The 25522-nt window shown below is 40.1% G+C and overlaps 1 protein-coding gene across 5 annotated transcripts in view; it reads right to left on the bottom strand.

Annotated features, from left to right (window-relative positions):
- Nup58 (nucleoporin 58) overlaps window positions 1-20725 on the bottom strand; it is a 38685-nt gene extending 17960 nt beyond the window's left edge. For 3 of the 5 annotated variants that reach the window (XM_050152188.1, XM_050152184.1, XM_050152187.1), the window contains exons 1-11: window positions 20424-20724; window positions 16586-16728; window positions 13300-13449; window positions 12362-12499; window positions 11427-11537; window positions 8293-8317; window positions 6982-7047; window positions 6067-6241; window positions 5656-5735; window positions 3717-3835; window positions 3254-3336 (exon numbers count right to left, since the gene is read on the bottom strand). In XM_050152188.1, the coding sequence (XP_050008145.1) occupies window positions 3254-3336; window positions 3717-3835; window positions 5656-5735; window positions 6067-6241; window positions 6982-7047; window positions 8293-8317; window positions 11427-11537; window positions 12362-12499; window positions 13300-13449; window positions 16586-16728; window positions 20424-20530 (1197 nt within the window). In that variant the 5' untranslated portion in view covers window positions 20531-20724. Of the gene's footprint in view, window positions 1-3253; window positions 3337-3716; window positions 3836-5655; window positions 5736-6066; window positions 6242-6981; window positions 7048-8292; window positions 8318-11426; window positions 11538-12361; window positions 12500-13299; window positions 13450-16585; window positions 16729-20423 lie in introns of all 5 variants that reach the window. The other 2 variants (XM_050152185.1, XM_050152183.1) reach the window with 1 other exon arrangement.
- Between the last annotated feature and the right edge of the window lie 4797 nt (window positions 20726-25522).

Below are 25522 nucleotides of genomic sequence, written 5' to 3'. Positions count from 1 at the left end.
GGTTCTAGGTTGAGAATATGTATTCATATGAAATAAGCTGTCAAAAGTCCAAGGCAGTGGCCATATTAGACATTCCAGCTCCAGGTGAGCTACAAATAAAACTACTAACTGACCCACTGACCCTGACAAGACAAGAGCGGGGCTTGAGAGCGCTAGCACCACCTTAAACAATGCTTGTCACTGCCGTCACGAATCTTTACAATATTCCACCTAGGCTAACATTATAGGCAAGCAGAATAGTTAAACAGATACTATAGTTTATCACCTAACTTTCCCCTTAAGCAACCAGTTTTTTTTTTATAACTTTTAGATGGAAGTACTAAATATATACCAGTTAAGTAAACATTTTTAAATGAGTGGGAACCACATTTTACACCTTTAGCACAGAAAGGCTGAGGGTCTAAGCAGAGCTTCAACTTTGTTAACTCTAATCGATGATTACACAATGGAGATGTGAGCCTGTATGCCTAAGTCTTCCTTCTCACCCCTAAGATTGGAGTTTTACAACTCCAGGGTAAAAAAAATTACCAAGTTACCTAATGCAATATAAAGCCCCATTAAAGCCATTAACCCTATTTCACACTAATTATTAAACATTTTTATTACAGATGTAACTTAATTATATAGTTCTAAAGAGAGGTAGAGTTTTCATATTTCTTACCTTTCTTAAACATTAAGCTCTTTACCACTACCAGAAACACACTTAAAATTTTACTATTACTTATAGAACTTAAAGTAATTATCATCCCTTTGTGTGGCTGTCCATTTTTAATATTCCAGTTCCAAGCTTCACTACTGTTATAAAGGACCAAAGTGGACCTGCTAAGAACTGAATATTAACAAATGTGGCATTAGCAGCAGGTGAAGGAAACAATCTCATTACTGTCTTCAAATCCATTCTTACTTTCCCTGCATTTCATATACATTCCCACATATAGTACAACTTCCAATGAGAAATAATGACCTAAGACTACAAAAACATGGGGGGGGAAGGGACCAACCACATACCTAACACCAGTCTCGGTTTATATGATGAATTCTCAAACTTCCCACTTTGTTAATGTCACTGGGGTGTGCTGGACAATTTCTTGTGAGATTTGCAAAGATGAACAAATGTAGAGCTTCTATGTTTAGCTCACTTACTACTTCAGCTGAAGATAAATGGTAAAATACTTTCCTAGATAGTTGTTAACTATCAAGACACAAGCTAGACTCACTTGGAAAGACGGACTCTCAAATGAGAGCATGCCTTCATAAAACTGACTTATTGCCAAGTCTATCAAGTATTTTCTTAATTAGTTATTGATGTGAGAGGACCTAGGCTAACCCGGGCCAGGTGATCCCGAGTTGTATGAGCGAGCAATAAGAAGCAAGCTGGTAAGCAAGACTCCTGCATGGCTTCTGCTTCAGTTCTTATCCCGACTTTCCTAAGTAATGAGTGTGACCAGAGATTTATAAGAGGAAATCAATCCTTTCCTCCCCAAGTTGCTTTTGGTCATGGTGTTTTTCACCCCAAAGAAACCCTAACTAAGACACATAATGAATCTGATCAGAGTAAAATCTTTAGTTCTTGGAAACAACTAGGGGAGCTGCAACAGGAGCTCCAGGCCTATTTAGCGATATACAAGACACTGACTCAAACAGAAAGCAGATTAAAGACAACAGGCTATTCAAATATCTATTTATGGCAATATCAGCCATTTTCTGGTCTCATTACTAAAAAGGTTATTTTTCAAACCAGAGGGGAAGAAGTCCATTTTAGACAACTTTGTGATGAGGCCTGGTGTCAAAGGTCTATAATCCCAGATACTCTAAAGGATAAGCAGGATATAACTAACTAAAGGCTTGCCTGGGATGTAGAGGGAGCTCAAGGCTGACTTGTGCAACTTATTAGCTCACAACCATTTATAACTCCAGTTCCGGGGGAGGGGGAGGTAATGCCCTCTTCCAGTCTCCATAGGCACAAGGCACAGACATGGTGCACACATATGCACGCCAACACTCATACACATAAAAATAACTTCTAAAAAAAGGTCTACAAGAGCTAGTTCCAGGACAGGCTCCAAAACCACAGAGAAACCCTGTCTCGAAAAAACAAAACAAAAAAAAATTAAAATAATCAAAGAAGCAAAAGCTCTGAGACTGGCATAATCATCAAACAATCAGGTTCTGGTGATGGCTGAGGGGAAACAGAGGAACCTAGGCACCCATTGTACAGTGTTCTACTATTTTGTTTGTTTTAGAAACATTCACGATAAACTAATTTTAATATCATCACATACCTCAACACAAAATCATTTTTATCAGTTTAAAATCTTAAAGCAACATTTGTTATAGTGATGAGATTTTAAAGAATCATATAACCTTCATTCAGAAATTAAACTGAAATTAAAAATGCTTTTGTTTCCAATCTGTTCACAAGTGCTAAAAGCTTAAAAATGACCCATTTTAAAAGTTAACTAAAAAAAAAACTCCATTATCACAAAGCAAGCAGATATGATCATACTCAATGAAATGTTCATATAATTTACTTAGATTCAGGTTTAGTTTCTTTGAATTTTCAAGGTTTTTCTGTAGTATAGGTAACTAAAAACTTATATTTGTTTAATTAGCTGCAAATAAGAAAAGTGTACTTTATTTTACATTTCACTTAAAAGAGGGCCATCTATCTGGTCTGTACATAAATAAAATTTAAAATTAGCATTATTACATAAAGATCAAAATACTCAGTGAAAAATTACTTCATTTACATTATTCAATATACGTTACTTAAACAAATATATTATTTGGTAAGAAGATTTCCTCTACTTAGAAGGAATTTTAAGCAAAATTTCTTTAACTTTATGATAAATAAATATTAATAAAACACAATTAGACTAGGTCAGCATAAAAAAGAATTTGCCACTATGGATATTTGTTTTCTATAGTGCTATTTATACTGGGAAAGAGATGGAAACCTGAATGTTGGTTACACAGGCATCACACGAACACACAATCACTGTAAATTATCAAAAACAGTAATGAGGGAAAATGGGCATTGATATCGAAATTATTCCCAAGGTACTAATTTAAAGCTTTTTTCTTTCTTTTTAGTTTTTATTAATGAATGTGTTTGGGTATGATCATGAGTTAGAGTAGTACTGGCCTTCTTACTTACACATCATTTGAGCTGTTCCTGAAAAAGCACGGCAACGTTACCAGGTAAATATTGGCATCTACATACGCAGATGGTGAACTGACAATGAACACTTACCTTGACATTTTCATGAATAGACTGGAGTTGTGCAGCTAAAGCTACAAATGTTTGATAAATTTTCTGCATAGCCATTGATAAATCTGTAACAGAAAATTATGAAACAAATATGTAATAATTTTTATTTTGTTTTTCTACTACTCAGTCCTAGTTTTAGAAAAGACTCTATCAATGTTCCTCTACAACTACAGAAGACAGTAGACTAAGCCTGAGAGAAGGCCGTTTCCATCAGTGACCTGGAAAGGCTCCCCACCCCAAGCCCCCTACCACCCACCCCCGTTACCACAGCAATGACTGTTGTAAATTTCCAGGGAACCAAGACTTACCAAAAACTTTCTAGGAAATTTTCTTAAAGCAGCTTAGGACAAGCACTAGGAGTTGTATGCCTGTCTACTATCCAAGTTTAACCACCCACCAATAAACATAATGGTGCCCTCAAAATCTGCCATGGTAGGGATATTACCTTGAGGGGTTATATGCGAATTGTTTGCTTGAGTGGCAAGGTGATTTTCTAGTTCTTCAATCTGCTGCCTGTACTGCTGAAGCTGTACTTCAAACTGCTGAACCAAGACTCTGAAGTAGCTATAAAAAGTTAAATCAAATATTTAAAACATTATTTCCTTTATACTTAAAAAAAAAAAAAAGTAAGTAGGCCAGGCAGTGGTGGCGCACGCCTTTAATCCCAGCACTTGGGAGGCAGAGGCAGGTAGTTCTCTGTGAGTTCGAGACCAGCCTGGTCTACAAGAGCTAGTTCCAGGAAAGGCTCCAAAACCACAGAGAAACCCTGTCTCGAAAAAGCAAAAAAAAAAAAAAATAAGTAGTAATTGTCCTCTTTTAAGTGGGGCTTTCAGTTTAGGATGAAGATACAATTCACAGATAGCACTGAAGCAACTCCCAAGCACTAAACATTATTGATGTATCACTATTCCAATCATGGAGGACAAATTACACAAAGTGACTTCAGTCTTTAGAAACAGCAAGGTCATCCAACACAAGCTAGAACTTAACTATTACAGACAGGTAGAGATTAAGGAAACTACAAATAAATGCAATATAACCCCACAACAGAAGCTTAGGTGGGGAGGAGGGGAATCAGTAAAATTCTAATAAGTTGTTTTAGTTACAAACGTTTTATAGCTGGGTAGTGGTGGTGCACACCTTTAATCCTAGCACTTGGGAGGCAAAGGCAGGTGGATCTCTAAATTTAGGCCAGCCTGGTCTACAGAGAGAGTTCCAGGACAGCCAGAAACCCTATCTCGGAAAACACAAAAACCAAAATCAAACAAAAAAAATCATTTTATCAATGTTAGTTTTATAGTTCTATAATATGTTAATATTGGTGACAACGAAATAAGGAATTTATGCAAATTCTTTGTACTACTATTTTTATAAATTCTCTGAAAGTGTAAAGTTTAAAATTAAAGTGTGGCTATCACTAAATTTTACAATAAAGTACTTAACAGCTTTTAGAATAATAAAGGAAATTTGTTTTTTGTTTTTTGTTTTTTTTTTTTTTGGTAAGAAATGGGTAACAGATAGAAGGGCAGTTTAGTGATGAAGCACTTACTTGCCAGGAAAGAGGAGGAAAATGGGACAGAGCGGAGGGGAGAGGGAAAAAGAGGAAAGGGGGACAGGAGGAAAGAATGAAAGCTTTTGGCAACATGAACTCTGTTGTTGGTATGAAAAAGGCAAGATGAAATCATTATGGATGCATGTCATGTTAATCTGAGTAAGATCAGTATCACAGTTATTGCCTCAACTTGAGTAACTATAGCATAATGTAAGCAATTATCCTTATTTTTTAGAAATTCACAGTTAAACTATTATGTTTGCAAATAATGCAAGGTGTTGGGGCAGGGATGTAAACATACAGAATATAAAAACAAAATACACAAGATAAATTTAGGAAGTAGGGAATTTGGATAAGGTACATAGGAAATTTCTGTTGTTGAAATTTTCTGCAATTCTAAAATAACTTTCTGAAGGAAAAGTAAAAAGTGGGAAAGTACAGGGGCAAGAATCACATGCGCACGCACACAGGCACACACACACACACACACACACACACACACACACACACACACACACACACACTCTGACCAGCTTCTGTGAACTCCAAGGTCATGAAGACTAGAAGTCACAGACTGAAAGATGGGGTAGCTCAGGACCAAGGTGAGCATGTGGACTATTTCATGCTGCTATCTTAGCAAAGACGGCTGGAAATTCAGATCTTACTTAGCCTTTCTTTGCAGTGAGCCAGAAATAAACTAGCCTCTTAGGATAATTAGGAGAAATCAAAATAAAGATTCAAGTTAAGCCTTCTCAAAAAAAATCTGTATGTGATTAATGCTCTGCTTAAATGAAAAACTTTCATTAAAAAAAAAAAAGACCCAATAACTTACTCAGCAGGAGCTGTATTTTCATGTTGAAGTCCAGGAGGTGTTTTCTGGGTTCTTAAAGCTATCTCAGCATTCTTTAACTCCTAATACAGCAGAGATTTTTTTTAAACACATATAGGAAACAAACAAAAAAGCATAGGTAAGAGTTAGGCTAGCATACAAACCATTTCTGGACTGCGATGTCAAACAATTGGATAGACATGCTTTAAAAACGGAATAGAACAAGCTGCTATACATATTGCTGAAAATATTTTTATCAGTTTGCAGAATTTTATGCACAGTTCTTCAAAAAGAATTTCAATAAAATTTATTGCAAGTTTAATTTGTCTTCTTTAGAAAGAGTTTTCAGCTTATTTCGGGGTGAAAAAAAATCAAACCAAATGTACACAGTAATATGGCTGATGACTGGCATACCTGAGCTGTTTCCAACTTCAGTTTGTCAATATTGAGGGTATTCCTCTGCAGCCCACTGGCAGCCAGCGACAGAAGCTGCTTCAGAGCCTTGATGTCTTCCTGGACTTTAAGCATCGCTTTGGAAGACATTCGACTAATTTCTTCTTGGACTTGTTTTTGTTCTTTGACAAATTTCCTAAAAGAACAAAAGAACACAACAAATGACAGGAATGGGGATGGGGCTAGAGCTGGGGAAGGGAGGAAGATGATATACACGTAGACAGCTCTGCCAGGAAGAGCAATATGCTATTCTCACACTCAGCCCACTACTAGCTCTAACTCCAGTCCAAGGTCCTCTTCCAGCAGACACCAGGCACACACACAATGCAGGCATACAGACAGGCAAAATACTCATACATGTAAAGTAAATCTCCAGAAGAATAATTTAAGCAAAAAAAACAACAACAACAACAAAAAAAAAACTAAAAATTAAAAGAAACCAAAATTTAAAAAGAAAGTTTTTTTTCCTAGAGAAAAAGAAGTACACTTAAAATAAGTTGGTCAAAAGTCTAATGTTCGAAACTACAATTCACAATTTTTAACAGCGTGATACTTAAAAGAGTTATAATCCTTACTTTTCCGCTTAAATTTTTTTCAACATTATTTGTGTGTGTGCCTGCTAATTTTTACAAGCTTGACACAAACTAGAGACACTTATAAAGAGAAAAGGAACCTCAATTAAGGAATTGCCTCCATTGGATTGTCCTGTGGACAAGTCTGTTGGGTTGGTGTCTCTCTCTCTCTCTCTCTCTCTCTCTCTCTCTCTAATTAATGTGGGAAGGCCCAGTCCACAAAATATTTAGCACAAAGATGTTTTCCCTAAAATGTACCCAAGAATTTTCCAGTTTTATTTATCTATTTACACTTGGTACTTACTGGAGATTTTCAACATCCTGACAGATGACAGGAGGCAGATTCTCGTCTTTCAGTGCTTTACTATCCCTAAGAAAGAGTCACACCTACATTAATGCCATCCACAAATGCATCACTACTATGCAGATTCTAAGAACTGACAAAGAGTTGTATTTTCCTATATTAAGAAATGAAAATATAGCAATGTTCTCTACTAATATTTTCTTTGATTTCAAAGTCTTTATAAAGAAAATAATTTTGCTGACTTGTAAATAATTTTATTAATTTATCTGACACCAACATTTCTTACTAAAGACTGGTGTCCATCATAAATATCCTTACAAATATTTAAATAAATGCCTGAAAAAAATCAGAAAATACTAGACTGAATGAAATGTTGAACTATGTTTCTACTTATTCAAAGATTCTATGATTGATATTCAATTAAAAAACAGAAAGATATTAATTAAAGAAAACCTACAGCATTTTTCACAAGGTACTCAACATAGTTTAGTACTTTATAACCTTCTCTGAAATGGGAAAATACAGCCTACTTACTTAATTACAAATAACACAGAGAATAAAGGTTAGCACACTCTAAGAAAGTCATTTTACAATGCTGGCTAGAACCCCCAATCTCTCTCAGGTGCTTCATTCAAAACTTTTAAAGCTTTGAATTTGGGGTTAGAGATAGATGTTCAACTTGTTAATCTATACAAATACCCAAAATCTGAAACACTTCTGGTGTCATGGATACTCGACCTTAACAGGTTAGAGCAATGCACGTTTCTGAGGAGTGGACCTGACATGTCCTCACAATGACTGACAGAACACAAGCTGGGCGGGTAATTGGCAATAAAGAAATTCAGTGGCTGGCGAGTAAAGCAGCGATCATAGTCCAGACATGCACATAATGCATATGGAAGGCATGATCTTGGCTGAAGACACGAAGGAGTAAAATGGTACTGGCATAGTAATTTGTGGGTGGAAAACCAATAGTGTAAGAGCTGCAGGAATAACTCGGTAGTGCAGCCCACACTTAGCAAGCACAAAGCCCTGGGCTCAATACTCAATACTGAGAAGGCTAAAACTAAAGTATTTGTATTATTTGGGAAATGTCAACTACCTTTTCCAAAAAAAGAAAAACGGCTTTATATTTCCTCAAAGATCTGACATTTCAGGTTTTCCCAAACATATATTTATCATTTTTGGTAGACACTAATTTTTGCCTTCTAAATGCATACTTTGTAATAATTTACTTCTTTCTATACAATCTGCCAACAATTTAGTAATAAAATGTAATTAAAATATGTTAAAGTCAAATTTTAAACTTACTCTGGCCTTGTTCCTGTTTTATCACCTAGATAAAAATGTAAAAATAGGTCATTTAACAATACATTTACACATTCCAAGTTCTAAATGGACAGAAATTAAATAAAATACAAACACACGTATTTTAACATCATGCAATGTGATTTCCCTGTCCTAAACTCGGAAGAAGAACACAGGATGATGATGGTGATCTGACACCAAGCAAACACATTACAGAGCTCAGCTGCTTCCACTTCCCTCAAGAAGAAACTTTTCAAAAAAGTTTCCTGCATGGACAGTTTTTCATGTCTCTGTCCATCAATTTAACTCTAGACACTTAGATACCACCATCACCAGTATCGATGCCCTAAAGCCTCCAACCTAAAACAATTCAATAAAACATTCTGTTAATCCTTGAAGACAGCTAACTGTGTCCATGTACATTTCCATCTGCCCAAACACAGAACGCATCTCACTCTCAGCAACGGGCATCATTCTTAAATGCCAATCTACCTTTCTCTTACAGCAGTAATGAGGGAAACACTTTTTCAAATGTTCTTTATATGAATACGCTTCCTACATTTGTGAACTGCTCACGCCTGTGAGCCATACATTACTGTCAAGCTATTCAATATTAAGCGTATTTTTGATTCAGACATATCACATTTCATTCATCTGTTTCTAAAATTGGATCTATAAGACACATATTGATTTCAGGGATGTTAAAATATGAGAACACATGCAAAAATCAAGTCCTCTACTTTGTAATGTCACTTATCTTTACATACAGATGAGTTCTGACTTAGTTCTTCCATATGACTACTCATGTTTATTTTCCCACGAGAATATGGATTAGGTCATCATTATCTTTCACAGCTCAACGTTTCTGAATTTGGAACCTTCCTTTTCTATAAATGATGTCTAAGATTTGATGAGACAAGGTAATAAAAATAAGAATTTAATTTTTTTTTAACCCAAATAGCACATTTTCTTAAAACTGATGTATTATGGTGGTCTGAATTGAGATGTCCTCCATCAACTAGGGAATTTGAATACTTGGATCCCAGTTTGTGGTGCTTTCTTTTTGAGTAGGATTAGGATATGTAGCCTTGCTGGAGAGGTGTGTCACCAGGGGCAGGCTCAGCTTTCAAAAGCCAAACGCCATTCCCAGTTTGTTCTCCCCACTTCCTGTTTGCTGTTCCTGATGTGGGCTCTCAAGTGCTGTTCCAGCTGCCTGCCACCGACCATCTCTGCTCTGTTACACACACTATTACCCCTCTAGAGCTGTAATGTAAGCCAAATAAACTCTTCTAGATGCTGCCTTTATAACACAGCAATAGAATAGTAATTCATCATGTGCTGCTTCTTTGATACTTTACTTTTGCGCTATAATTCTCTACATACAACATGCAAAAAGGGCTACATTATCATAGGCCCTATCCGTCCACCCACTCTGCCTCAGTAAACATACTTAGAAACATTCCTATCCTACTCTTGCAGTCTTTGGCTTGCTACTTTTCACGCAGCCAAATGTCCTTCATCCTTCTACCTTCCACTCCCCCCCTTTTATTTTCCACACACACACATCACTAAACTTGCTTTATTTCCTCACTCCCCATCTCTCATCCCAGTGGTCCCTTTCTTCCCCTCAAACACTTCCCACTCCTGCTTCCATGGCATACACATTTGATTATTTTTTGCTCCTGCTCCCCCATTCCTTTAGACCTTAGTCCTCTTCTCCTTTCATGACCACCACCCCCTACACGAGAGGGGAAGCAGGAGGGAATCAAGGGATATCTGGGTTATCTGTTTAACATGATCTCCAGGATCACCTAATTTTACTCTAGTATCATCATTTCCTTCTTTACAACTGAACCCAACTGCACTGTGAATATGCCACCTTTTCTTTTTGTCCATTCATCTGCTGATATCTAGGCTGGTTTCATCTCTTGACTAAAATGAACAGTAAGAAATATTCTGAAATCTTAAAACAAATCATCAAAACCCTCCAGTTTAATTACAAAACTCAATGTGGTATAAAAAGTCATTAATAACTTCTGACATCTGATGCCGGTGCCTATATTGTCCTCTGTTAATTCTTCAGAAGGGCAAAGTCTTACTCCACGTTGCCTCTTCTTTATTTCCTACTATTCTTCCTCCATTTGGCTAAATCCCATCGATATAAGTCCAGAGCTAACTGCTATAGCTACTAGACAAAAAGAGACACCTGGGGCTGGAGACACAATCAATGGTATCTTAGTTAGGCTTCTACTGTTGTGATAAAAAACAATGGGAGCAACAATGGGGAAACGGTTTATTTTGGAGATCCCAGGACCACCAGCCCAGTGCACAGTAAGCTGGGCCCTCCTGTATCAACCAACAATCAAGAAAATGCCTAGCAGACTTGCCCATGGCCAATCTAAGGGGGTCATTTTCTCAACTGACAAAACTAACCAGCACAAGTGGACCACGACCATGTACTGCTCTCACACAGAACCCCAGTTAGGTTACTAGAGCCCGTGTCAGTGGTTCCAGCTCCAGGGGATCTGATTCTTTTTCTGAACTCTGTGAGCCTTTACATCTTCCAATACACACACATACACACATAACAGAGAACGGGGGAAAACATCCCGTGATTTAACAAACTACTCCTAACAGACAATCCCAACGAAGGGAAAGGGAAGGTGGTACATGTGACCATGGGTACTTATTCTCACATCATCTTTGTTCTACTCCAGCGCAGACACAGGATAAAAGTAGGACAATGGGGAGGGATCAGGAAAGAAAGGAAATAAAGATGTACATTTCTCTTACTCCTCTCTTCAGAGTTAAAAAAAAAAAAATCAACTAAAATTGCTGACATAAGTATTTCCAACGTTAGCTGAGTAAAAGTAGATTACAAAACACACTGATCATGATCTTGATTTATAAATAAGCACTGACATTCACATTACTGTAGCTATGTAAGACATATACACATGCAAATTTAAACTATTCACAAAAGCCAGTACTTTATGCTCAAATCTGTGAAATATGGATGATAATATAAACAAATTTAAAGGTACTAATGGCTATACAGCTAGTGATCTTTCAGGAAGGAACTGAGGAAGCGTCTTCACAGTGCTGTCATTACAGGAAACTGGAGTAACATCACTCACTCTTTTTATCTGAGGAGGTGCTAAAATCTATACCACCAAGGCCTTCATTGCCTGCAGTTGAAACAGGTGCCGTAGTTCCCAAAGATAAGCTTAAAGCATTCTGTCCGAGGCCTGTAAATGAACCAAATACCATTTATCAACTTTCCTGACTTTAAAAGAATCCCCTGTTACTGACCAAAGACTCAATACTTTAAGATACAAATTTTCTTACTATCTGTTTTAGGAAGATAACATGAAACAACTCTGTAGCAAAGGATTTGGGTAAATATTGATAATCTCATTGGGTTTAACAATATATTTAGTTTGGAAGTTGGGGATCTTTCATTATCAAAGGGCCCAACTATATCTAATTTGATATAGGTAATTTTTATTTAACTTTTTCTACAAAATTTGTTTCCCATGATATATTTTCAAGTTTTTGTAATTTAAATAAATATAAACCTTTTCTAATTAATGAACCATTAACCAGAAACTCCTGAAATTACATTCCTATGTGAAATAATTACACAATGTCTTCAAGTAACAGGAAAGCTTTACTTACTCTCAAAAAACGCCCTCTCTAGACTTCCTGAAAGAAAACCAGGCTTACCTGGCTATACCACATGAAGTGAGGATGTAAGCCTTTCTTATAACTCCAACTAAGCAAATTTCACCACTGAGCCACATCCCCTGCCCAAGACTTAGTTGACATTCATTTAAAAGACAAATTTCTGTGGAAGCTTTCTGAATATTTCCTTAAACAGGCTCACTGGGGACAAAGGACAACTATTCTAAAACATGGCTAAGATGTTCCCTTACATGGGAAAACCATTATTTTGGTTTCTATACTTAAGGAAAAATAGATTATCTTTAAAAAGTGTTCTTTTTAACAAGCTAAAATAAAGTAAATTTAAATACAAGTATTTACTATTCTGGAAAAAAATACAATCAATTACCTGATGTTGCTGTGTTTGCACTCTGGAAAAGTGAGCCTCCCAAACCAGCTAAGGCTCCCCCTAAAGAAAGCCCTGTTGATGCTGTTGTAGTTGTGGCTGGTGTTGTTCCCAAGTTATTTAGAGTAAATCCTGTGGATGCTGAGAATAAAAGAGAGAGAGAAGAATAAGCCTTCATATAGAAATAGCACTTAACACCACAGAAAAATAGTACATTCTCAAAAACAGAATCCCATTGACACAGCTGAATCTTTGGGGAAACCACTTGCTCAAGAAAGCTTTGGAAATACTCAGAATAAAGAGGAATGGTAGCTTCAAGGCAGAACCCTGCCCTCTGTCCCTTCACTCAACAAAATAGCTTTGGGCACTATTACAATGGATCCAGTAACTGATTCTTAACAGCAATAGTTTATAATCCCAGCCTTTAAAAGCAAAGGAATCCTGAGCCGGGTGAGTTTCTGAATGTCTTTATACTTTCTGCCATAAACAATCCCTTGAAAACAAAGATAAAACATCTCTGCATTTCAGCCCTCTGATCCTCTTTACTCTGAGTAGAGGCCATATGTCAAGATGGCCACTACTGCTTTAATGGCAGTCGTGCTAACTTAAGTCCACATAAAGTCTTATCACATAGGCAACCTTGCCTTGAACTCCACATCCTACTGACGCATCCTCCCAAATCATTAGGTGTGGACCACTAAACCTGGCTCTAAAAAGCCAATAGTTCAGTAAGACAAAATTGCTAACTAATCCAATTAGAAAATTTCCAAAGAATGCTTGTTTTTAAAATTTTTTATGCTTGTACAATGAACACTTTACCCATTGAATCATCTCCCCTGCCTGATATTATGTTTAATATAAATGGTTACTGATGCTCTCTAACTGGACAAAATTTTAATGTAATTTTCTTCTAATTCAACTTTCTTCCCATTCTGTCTCACCTGCTGGAGTGGATGTCAGAGCAGATGAAAGAGTGAGCCCACTCGCTGAGGTAGAAGTACCAGGCAGGGTAAATGGTGTGGCAGATGCTGCAGGTTTACTAAATCCTAAACTGAAGCCTGTTGTAGATGCAGATGTAGTAGCTGGTGTTCCTGTTTAAAAAAAATCTCATTTTACCTCAACCATATAGATATTAGGCTGGTTTTAATTAGTATCCTTATGTCTGTGATCCTTTTCTCTATCATAAGTAGGATAAAAGGATTTTAGGTATGAAACAAAAGACTTAAGTTGGGACTAAATCATGCTGAATATAAAAAAAGATGGTCCTTTGGAAAAGAAATGCAAGATGGGTGTGGTGGCACACACCTTTGGTCCCAACACTCTGAAGGCAGAGGCAGGCAGATCTCTTGTGAGTTCTAGACCAGCCTGGTCTACAGAGTGGGTTCCAGGATAGCCTGAGAGACAAAGTGAGACCCTATCTAAAAAATAAACAAACAAAAACAAAGAAAAAGAGACACTCACCTATAATAGCACTTATCCCCTTCACTCTCCTTGCTCTCCCAGACTACACAAGCACCATTCTATACTCCTGAAAATCCTCTTCTTCCTGGACCCCACTTCTGTCAACACCAAGCTTCTTCCTACTCTGCCTTTCCCGTCTGTGCCTCTAGATCTCCTTCCTCCACTCAGGCCTTAGTACTCCCAGGTTTTGTTGCTGCTTCCTCCACTGCTCTCTCCACTGTCATCATTCCAACTACAGGTACATGAATCTAGCCCTAACCACCACCAGCTTCTTTTTTTTACTGGCAGGATCTCACTAAGTAGTCTATGCTAGCCTTGAATTCACAAAGCTGCTGGTTTAGCCTCCCTATGAGTCTAAATCTGTCTACCTGAATCCCCACTGGTTGCTGGACCTTAATGTCCCTTTGACTCATGCATTTCACCACAACAAAACTTTACTAAGTTCCTCACCTCAGTCAATTCAATCACTCAAGGCAGAAATCTTGATACTTTTTCCTACTTGTGCACTGCTTTAATTCCAAATCTTATTAATAATTCTATTTCAAAAATATTGCTGGATTACTGGCACCTGCCATCTCTAACAACAACCTCTTAACCTGTCAGTCTCTTCCAATCTCTCATCTACTCTTAGTATTTTCTCAGTCACTTTAACGGCATCTTGGTGTTGGCATTAACTTTCCTTTAGGAGACATGAGCTAGTGTCTATTCATCCCACATGAAAACAAACAAACAAAAGAAATCATTGGTCAACCATGAGTTTAGTTGGGGAGACCCAAAGAAGCACGAGTGATTGATGGCTTAGCTATAGGAGCATGGGCAACTACAACACTGGAAAAAGTTTCTCTGCCCACAGCATTTACAAACTGTTTATATACTCTTAGGACCTGAGGCCTGCCTTTGCAAGCAACCCAGTGTAAGTGAGCCTCCCCTCCCCAAGAGGGAATGTTAGTGAGTCCAATCTTATGAGCCCAGGTAGTTGACCACAATTAACCTCATTTTGAAACAGCAAAAGCTAAGAGGACAGTGCTCTACAACATCTGGTAACTCTGTCCACCTTAAAGATCCCATGAGCTCTCAAGCATGTCTAAAAGTCTAGAGCCTGGCAAAACACTGCTCATTCTTCTGTGGTCTTAACCAGATCTTCACATATCAATTATTCCTCCACTTCCACCTCTGAATCCTAAGCTTCAAGAACAATATTTTTTACATTCCCTTAAACTGTTTTATAATTTCAACTTTGTATTTCTATCTGCTTTGTGTAAAATATTTCCCACTCCAGATAAGCCTTCTCTCCTCTGTCTTCCACACTGCCATCCCTGTCCTTTAGTACTGTATCAGACACAAGAACATGTTCTTCCATATCAGAGCTCACAAATGCCTCGTCCCTGCACTAGTTGACACAATCATCTTCTTAGTACCATGTTCGCCACTGTAAATTCAAGTTACTACTGAATGTCCAAGGCATAATGTATATGCAGGCTACACAGTTCAGAAGCACTAACTGCTCAAATCATGTTAAATGAAGAAATGCAACCCATATTTGAGCTTCTCCTGGAGTTACTGAGAAGTGAGGAGCCAGGCTGCTGGGTAGCCCTCAGGACAACTGGGAGCTTATTACCAGGCACAGTGCTTTACAATTATGTGAGGATGAGCTGTACAAGAACAAGGTCTGCTGTTTGCCCTCACAGCCAATGCTATCAAAACTATTAGTTAACTGGCAAACAGTTGGAAAGTCTGCCAATGATGACCTTAATCTTACACAAGACTTTTAACACACACGTAATACACCTCTCTCTCGAGACAATCCTGCTAGCTATCCTAGGCTGGCCTAGGAGTCACTGAATAGCCCACACTGGTATTCAACCTGTGATCTTCCTGAGTGTTTGGACTACAGACATACACCGGGCTTTAACATCCCTTCACTCTTTCTATTTTGTGGCCACCCATTATCTGCTGCTACCCAGCCCAAAGACAGGCTGACACTCTAGTTGTTCACGTTCCCTTAAGCTTATCGCTAAGAAACTACCATGTCTTCAAGGGGGAAGCGAATCCAAATTTTTCATTAATGTATTTTTTTCATTTTGACAGCCTCCCACATGCAAATGAGCAAGTGTTCTTTCACTGAGCTATGTCCCATGTCCAATAACTCTATAATATTAGAGATAACAAAAAGCTTTGCTCCAAGATAGGATAGGACAATTAACAACGCAAAGCTTTTCAGAGATGCAACCAGAGCTTAATCCTAAACCTCTCCCCTAGTCTGCTACTTTTCCCACTAAAGTCATATACCTGGAAATGTAGTGTGACATAAACCTCCACATCAAAAGCCATGTATGCTTTAAATACTTCTGTAACTGAAAAAGGCACGGTAAATACGGAAACAGCTATCTGAAGCATCTAGTACTAGAGCTCTGAAGTACTAGAAACAAAAGCTATCACTCAAATGTATATCAGAAATTTTCAAGAATGACATTTTTCTGCTAAAACAACTGGTTTAATAGTAAAAACTAAAACAAATAGGTAAAAGTGCCTTAAGCAATCTTTACTAAAGAAGAAAAATATACTGCATTATATAATCTACTACAAGAATCCTCCTGATTCACACTTGCTACTTTCAAGTGCTTGTCTGGAGCTGCGCCTTCACCCAATCCTCCAAATCTTTCCTTCTTTTTAGAGCTCTACAATCAGTGACGGCCTCTTAAACAGAGGTGGAAAGCAGGAAAGAAATACCTCATTTACCCTGGAGAACAAAACTATCCACCTTACCTGAACTTGTTCCTCCTAGAGTGAAGCCAGTGGAAGGCTTAGCTCCGAAGAATCCTGTTCCAAAACCACTGGTAGAAGCGGATGTAGATGCCGGGGTGGCAGAGCTCCCGAGAGTTCCAAAGTTGAGTCCCACAGAAGGTGTGCTTGTTTATAAAAACAAAACAAAACAAAAAGGCTATGAAGGCTAGTATTTACTTTGGAAAAAAAAAAAAACAAAAAAACAACTGCTTAGAATTTTCTCTCATAACATCTTGATCCAAAAGATATTAAAAAGAATATTCCCGGGCTGGAGAGATGGCTCAGTGGTTAAGAGCATTGCCTGCTCTTCCAAAGGTCCTGAGTTCGATTCCCAGCAACCACATGGTGGCTCACAACCATCTGTAAGGAGGTCTGGTGCCCTCTTCTGGCCGTCAGGCACACACAGACAGAATATTGTATACAAAATAAATAAATATTTAAAAAAAAAAAAAAAGAATATTCCCTAACAAGTTCAAATACCTCCCTTTTCTCCTTAAAAACAAGCCAAATGTAAAGTTAATCTTAAGTAATACAATATGGAAACACACCTGAACCTGTTAGCTCTTTAGGAGCCTAAAGCAAAGGAATCACAACTTCACGGCTGGACCACAGAGTGAGTACAAGGTCAGTCCGGGCAGCTTAATGGGACCACGTCTTAAGAAAACCGTGTGGCCTGAGGTACAGTGCAGCAGGGAGCACGTGACCCTACCGCTTCACTACTTCACAATGAGGACTGGATTGTAAGACAATCAGCAGCAGGGGCACAAACATGTGGCTCTGAAGTTTTTAATCTGAACCCTAGAATACTTGAAATTGCCAAAAATGATTGTTTTTTCCTTTGAACTACCTAAGTACAGTTCACACTTAAGTACAACAGTTCAACAGCTGCTCACGTAGCTGTTGTGAGAACACACATGTGGAAAGACACACAGTCCAATATTCTAGGTCTCTCCACTGCTACCCCATCACTGCTATAGTAAGTACCATGTCCTCTGTCAAGACTGTATTCACAGAAGAAGCTGGACAGACTTCTGGAAACCTGAATAAAGAACAGCTGGTAAAAACAGGGAATGGGAAGTTCAAAACTTCTTAATTAATTATTCATAGCAAGCCTCAGAGGCCCGTGTTTGCTATCCATGGGGGGAGGGGTTGTGAAAATAGAAAGTTTCAACAATCTGACACCTTGAAAATCATGTAGGAAATTAATAGATTATACATAAAACACAATCGGAAATTTTATGTAGTGATATTTCATTTGCATTTTAATAAATAAAGCTTGCCTAAAGTTCAGAAAGTAAAACAGCCATACAGACCAGGCAGTGGTGGCACACACCTTTATTTTATTTTTTTATTTTTTTGGTTTTTCGAGACAGGGTTTCTCTGTAGCTTTGGAGCCTGTCCTGGAACTCCCTTGGTAGACCAGGCTGGCCTTGAACTCACAGAGATCCTCCTGCCTCAGCCTCCCAAGTGCTGGGATTAAAGGCGTGCACCACCACCACCCGGCTGGCACACCAGTAGCCACACTAGTTAATCATAGAGGCTGGGCGATGGTGGCACAAGCTTTTAATCCCAGCACTAAAGAGGAATGAATATAAGACAGGAAAAGACAGGTCTCAGCTCAGTCTCATTCTGAAGATTTGTGGAGGTGGGACCGCCATTTCGGTCTGAGGTAGAGGAGGTAAGAGACAGTGGCTGACTGCTTTGCTTTTCGGATCTTCAGGTTGAACCTTGTCTCTGGGTTTTATTATTCATGCTACAATCTCACTACTCATGTTATATATATTCATCACTTCTAATTCTGCCCTTTCAGAAAACCAAAATCATGCCAAGCATGCTAACATGCTTGCAACCAGTTATTTAGGAAGCTGAGAATTAAGAATTACAAGTTTGAGGCTAGCCTAGGCAACTCAGAGAGTCTCAAAGTTGCCAAATCAAGGCCTACCTGAGCTACAGAGTGAGTTCAAGGTCAACCTGGACATCTCAGATTACCATGAAATAAAAAAGGATGTTGGGGATACAGTTCAGTAATGGAGCACATGGGTAACACCTTCAGCTGAATGCAGCAGAATACTTGTTTGAAAACCCTAAAAAGAGGCAGGGCATGACTCAGGAGTGGAGGCTCACCTACCAAGCACAAAGCCTCAGGTGCAACCAACCCCCAAGACAGCTCCTACTCAACAAACATACTGCTGGCTAGCTAAATTAAGACAATCACTCCTGGTCAGATTATTAATCACTCCAAGTTACTGAAGTCCAGAAACCATCAATCCCAGTCAGTTGAGTCATTCAGCTTTCGGCACACTTTTAGGCACACTTTTAGGAGCCCAAGGGGGAAAGCTGCAATTCAAGCAGTAGGAATGTATGGGTTCAATACGGAAGCTGAAGTAGCAGATGAAGTCTAATGAGTGGTTCGTAGTGACAGAGGAGCTTCCTGAAGAGCTGGAACTCAGGATTGAGTTCAGTAGCAGGAGCACTCCATTGTGCTGGTCGTTCCACTGGCTCGAAACCAGTATTTGTAAAACATACTGTTGACTACAATTAAAACCAAGTAGAGCTAGAGAGATGGGGCAGTGTAAAAAAGGCAAGGTAAAGTGCTTCTTGTCTCAGCACCCGCACGAGATGACTTACCACAGCCTCTGATCTGTAGCAAGCACGGTCTGACTTACACACTTACACACACACACACACACATTAAATTTAAAACGTGGGAGCTCAACAGTGGGCCTTAACTCCAGGCCTGGGGAGAATCTGACACTCTCTTCTGGCCCCTGAGGGCAATGTACAGGCATGGTGCACAGAAGCAGGCAAAACATACACACACACACACACACACACACACACATTAAACAAAAACAATAAGAAAGAACTAAGTGACACCATTAAAACGACAAACCTAAAGCCAATTAATCAAACAAGAAAAAAGTGAAAGTTTAAAAAAAAAAAAAGACAATATAGCATACAGTGGGTTGTGTCCGGACAGCACACAGGTAGTACAAGAAGGCGTATCTGATAGTACTGTTATTAGATCTTCTGTATCTAATATGGGATGGGGGAAAAAATGAGCTTTCTTGGGATATTAAATCCCTAGCCATTTTAGTCTACATCCGCATTATCGTTAAGCTTCAGGTGATACCCTGTCCTTCCAGTACACAGCTCCTGATTTTATCAACTCTTTACAAAAGACTTGCGTTTTAACCTTTAGCTCCTTCATTGAAATGGCCGTCTGAAATCCCTAGCTATGCATCTGTCACTTGACCTGAATATATTACACAAACTGATGAATGTACTTAAGCTTGGAGTGAAAGGAAACAATGTTGATGGTTATAATACAAAATTCTTTAGGTTATGCATACGGTACAAAATTACTACTAATAAGTGCTATAAAGGCTTAAAAAGGCGGGATTGGTTCCTCTGTGGCACAAAAACTTGAAAATCTCGTGAAACAAAAATAATCACAAATTCAAAATGCACCGTAATCGTAAACACTAATGAAATCTTAACTATCAAGGGAAAATGTTTACTTAGCCCCTCCTATTTTTCTACTCCGAAAAGCCAGCAACAAGCTGTCATTCATTCGACACCCGTTTCACTCCTGAGACCGTGGTGTCGCGAAGGCGTAGGCGCGATGCCAGGCCGCCTCCCGCAGTCGGGCCTCCGCGCGGCTGGGGACCGCAGAGCCCTGGCATCACAGGTCCCCAACCCCGCCGTCGCCGGCCCGCTGCGGGGTTGGCAGGGCAGCCAGGCAGCCTGGAGGCAGAGCTCGACAAGCCGAGCCACGCGGGGAAGCAGCAGGCCATTGAAGACTTGTTAACACGGTTACCTAGACGTGCCGGTCCCAAAGGAGAACCCGCTGCCCGTGCCGGTCCCTCCGGCAGCCACAGTGGTGGAGCCCAGCGCTCCGGACCCAAAGGAGAACCCCGTGGACATGGCGGCCCTGGGCGCGACGCCGTCAACAACGGTGGAGAGACCTGGGACGCTTCTGTCCCCTCACTGCCGCGCCAGGACCTGCAGCATCGCCGTGGCCCAGCAGGGACCAGGCGGGAAGTTCAACCCTTGCAGCTGCGCGGCGAGACCGGAGGAGGCGGAGCCACACGCGCGCCGCCGTCCGCCCGCGCCGACAGAACCGGAAGCGCACCCGCCGCGCAAGGAACCCTGGGATCGGATTGGAGGTGGTCCTAGCGTCAGGCTGCCCGGCTGGGCGCCCCGCCTACTCTCTTGAAGAGATAAACACCGGAGTGCCGACTGCTCCGGAGAGTCTCGCGGTACTTTGTGCCTTACTTCCTGAATAAAGACCCCCAAGGGCTGTTTCTTTCCGCAGAATTGGAAAGGATCTTGGTCATCCCCCCCTCATATTCCTTCAAGGGGGCATCTGGGTTTCGTTGGGTGTCATTGCACCCCATATAAAAGAGTGTCTACTTTCTGATGGTCCGGAAATCCAAAGGTTTTAATTCACACACGCTTCCGGCCAGATCCTCTCCCTATGCTCCCGACTCGCGCACGGTGTGCCTCCGGATGGGCTCTCGAGCGGCGTTGCACTCCCTGTCTCCGCTGCCACTCTGGGGGTGTGACGTTTGCCATTCTTGGGGACCTTCCCTAGTGGCTGCTTCGTGGTCGCGTGTTTCCCACACCTTGGGCTATTTACTGGAGGAACTACAAAGTGGAAAATACAACAACAGAAACGTACTTCTAAGAGAATGTTCGGGGGCCTGGTGTAACATGAGCACCAAAAGCTTCCTAGAGGTGGTCGGTCTAGAGGCGCCGCCATCATGATGTGGCTCTTAGCTCTCCCTCAGAAGTTGGCGTGTTGTTCCTGCAAATGCTTTGCCTACCTGCAGGGTCACGTTCAACGAAGTTGATCCCATCATCCCATCCCTCAGATTTATTCTAAAGCACAACCTACCATGGTCGTGCTCTGAACAAAAGCTCACAGGCCTCTAGATCTAGCACTCAGTGCCCTCTATATGACAAATTCTTGAAACTTTCTTTCTTACAATTCAACCATAATTCAGCACTTCTTTTGTGTTGGGCATTGCGACCTGCAGTGGGCTGAATTAGGGCATCATCCAAATCCATAGTATAGTCCTATCCTGTCCCCCAAATACTTATTGTAAGGGTATATAGGCTAAGGATACACCAAAACCAAGATGTCAGCACAAACATTTATTTGTCCCAGTGGGACAGATGACAGGAAACAAGAGACAAAGACAGAATATAGAGGACAGGGGAGAAGGGAAAAGGCATAAGGGAGAGAGGCAGGAATATTTGTTCCGGAGTGGGACAAAGAACTGGCTCTGAACAGAGAGGAGACAGCATGGCCCATAGAAAAATGGCGGTTTATTAAGGTAAAAGGGGAAACACCGGGTTACGATGAACTGTTTAATTTTAATTGGACATGTTAATTAGAGGAGCCAAACGGGGCTTTGATTGCTGGACTTCAGTACTTTGATAACTAGACCTTGGTGGTCAGCCTTAGAAGGAGGAAGTGACCAGATAAGGAAACAGACTTTATGGCTAGCTTTCCAAATGTAATAATATAGGGTTTTTAGCAAGGCAGAGGGAGAGAAGGGCAAGGCAAGCCAGAGCCACGTGCTCCAGTGGGCTAGTGTCCCTTTACTTACAATGTTAACGCGCTGTTCCTCATCATTTCTCTTTGGTAGGTGATTAAAGTTAGATGACATCAGAAGGTGTGTTTTGCATATGATGAGATTAGTACCCTCTAAGATTACAGAGCTCTCTACCTTGGGAGGGGCTTTCTGAAAGGCAGGAGTAAGACCATTTGCAGGAACTCAGTCTGTGGACACCTTGATCTTAGTCTTTCAAGCTCCAACGCAGTGAGAAGCAAGTATTTTACCACTCTGGTATATTGCATTTGTAAGAACACATTTAGTTACAGTAGCCCAAGCATACTAACATACCATCTATGCCTTGAAAGAGGGGTCCCATAGACTACTAAAACAAAAAGGGCTATTGCCATTTTCTCTTGGTTACTCACCAGAACTAGTGGTAAGACCCTGTTGGAGAAGATATCACACACACACACACACACACACACACACACACACACTTAGATCACAGAATATGAAGGGATAAAGCAGATACTGACCTGAAAATTTCCTTCCTGCCGGCTAGTGTACATAGTGCCGGAAGGTGCTTTGCAGTCTACTAAGTGAGAAAAATCAACAGTTTCTCAGCAGTGAACTGTGCAAGCTACAAGAACTAACCTGGTAAGATACCTCTATTGGTGCAGTAGTGGCATGAAGGATATAGAGGTAACCAGTCCCCTTTTGCTTGAAATTGACATGCAATCCATAGGTGGAACTCATGCCTGGCACTGTAAAACTGGCCAAGAACCCATGGTTGGCCAAGAGGATAATCTGATATTATGTTGCTAACCAGGCATAGTATCAGAACAAACTCCCTTCTAATGCCTAGTCCTGTATTCAAAGATTAGTGCAGCACTCGATCCTCATCAGAGAGGCTTAATTTTGCAGCAGACAGAAATTAGCATAGACCTGCAGCTAGCAGAGTGGAGAAAATGAGTGGTGTTGGAATGCATACTCCTAAATAAGATATTTATATTATACACACACACACACACACACGTAGCTCAGAGAACATCTTAAAGGAAGAGACAGAAAGATAAAAGATGGGTTTAAGAAGGTTGCTTCTAGAGAGGTAAAATCCATTACACTCAGTGGATATGGTTAGCCACACAAGACCTACACAAGATCAAGCAGCCAAAATGCCGGTGCAGGTGAGAGAAGGGCTCGTGGAGTCCTGCTCCTAGCTAGGGAGCTTTGGCAGTTGCTAATTTCTGGGGTAGAAGAGTCTGTTTTCTTCAGAGAGGTGCCCTCTATCAGAGCACCCGTGCTCCAGTGTGTGGTCTACACACGCACACAAAGAGAGTGCTGATGGGGCTCACTGGGTTGTGAAAAGACGCTGTAAAGTTGGGGGGAGCATGTGGTGGTGGAGGATATCGAAGGAGTTGAACGTGGAATGGGGGGGTAGTATGACCTAAACACGTTGTCTACATGTATGAAATTATCAAAGAATGAACAAAAATTTATGCTAGAGGAAAAGTAAATAGCACTCGAAGCAAAAGTGATAGTGGAAATGATTTTTTTTTTTTAAAGAAAAGGGACATGAACTGGTATGGGAAAAATCATAGCTGCTGAAATGGAGAAAACAAATAGTTATCATATGTTTAAAATCTAGAGAACACCATGGCTAGAGGGTAGGGCTGTCTTACAATTGAGAATATTTCCTTTTGACTGAAAAAAAAATTTAAAGATGAGCCCAGATTTTTATAGAAAGATAGTCTTTTTTGTTGTCAAATGTACTCTTTCCAAAGCGTGAAGATACCAACATAAAATTAGCAAGAGCAACATGTCTGGCACTTAGGACACATGAAGTCAGTGGGAAGGGTTGATTATGTTAAAATATAGTAGAGACGAGCAAGTTCATGATTAGAAAAACTGGCTGTGGGCATATTGGAACAGTTGTTGTGGAATATTAGTTTAAGATGTGCTACTTTCTTATATGCTGTGGAATATTTGTTTCAATGATGCAAAGATGTGTTGCATTCTTTTATCTACATTTGTTTAACTCTGTGAAGCTGAGTTACTTTGCCTGTCTAAAACACCTGACTGGTCTAATAAAGAGCTGACTGGCCAGGATCTAGGCAGGAGAAAGGATTGACGAGACTGGCAGGCAGAGAGAATACATAGAAAAAATCTGGGGAAAAGAAAGGGCAGATCAAGAAAAGGAAAAGGAGAGGAAGTCGCCAGGGACCAGCCACACAGCCACACAGTCAGCCATGGGGTAAGAAGGAAAGAAAAAGATATAGATAAAGAAAGTTAAAAAAAGCCCAGGGGCAAACTGTAGTTAAGGAGAAGTAGAATAGTTTAAGTTAGAAAAGCTGGCTAGAAACAAGTCAAGCTAAGGCCAGGCATTCCTAAGTAGAGATAAGTCTTCGTGTATTTCTTTGTCAGCTGGGTGGCAGGCCCCCCAAAAGAAAACAAACAAACAAAAACAACTACACTCAGTAATCTGTAAATCTATAACTCTAAAATTCAAAGTTTACTAAACATTTCAACCTAACTCGAATAAAAGGTTTTGCAGAAGGAGAAGGAGAAGAAATAGAAAAAGAAGAAAAGCTGTGCTCTCAGATGAGCCCTCCAAGTTAACAAGAAAATTATTCTTTCAACTTAATAAAATTTTCAGATATTCTTGTTTGGTGTATGGCGAAGTCCAGTTATTCTACAGTGATAAGTGGCCCCATATTCCACAGAGACTCGGGGCATAGACAAAAAACAACCTGGAATGTTTGATCGGAGGTATTACCTATGGCATGCTACCAGGAACAGCAAACTTAAAAAGTCCTGTCTCCGTTGACACTTCCCATTCATAGTAGTTCTGCCCCGGCAGCAGGTGGTGTCAGGAGGTGCTGGAGTGTGTAGTGTGTAAAGATACACCATGTGAAGCGAGCACTACATCTACACACTTGTGGAGACGGGAGTCACTCCCCGTACTGAGCTAAGACTTCAGTGTGCAGCTGTTTTGTGCTCATAACCGCCCCCAGCCTGTTCCTGAAAGTAAGCCCAATGAATTTGTTGGCTGCCCAAACTAGACTTGGGTGGGGTGTGTCCTTTGTGTTCTACCTAGTGAGTGGCCGTTCGTTCACAGCTCCCTAGGACAAGGTCACACAGAACATAGTCCAGTGTAAGCAACAAGGCCTTCTCCAAGGATGGTCTAAGTACACATATTTCTATTGTCTTTTATTTTCTTATACATATCTAGCATATTTTTTTTAGTAAGCTAAGCCTGATCGTTATATAATCTCTTTTTGTCATTGTGTTGCTCCTACTTCAAGATCTTTTCCTCCTATGCTACTTTGCTGTGGTTTTAATTTAAATTCCT

This window comes from Alexandromys fortis, unplaced genomic scaffold (genome assembly GCF_014885135.2).
Source record: "Alexandromys fortis isolate MF-2015 unplaced genomic scaffold, M_Fortis_MF-2015_v1.1 scaffold_75, whole genome shotgun sequence".
In the NCBI taxonomy this organism is placed as follows: domain Eukaryota; kingdom Metazoa; phylum Chordata; class Mammalia; order Rodentia; family Cricetidae; genus Alexandromys; species Alexandromys fortis.
The sequence above is the reverse complement of the archived record's forward strand: the minus strand, read 5'-3'. Positions and strand labels throughout refer to the sequence as shown.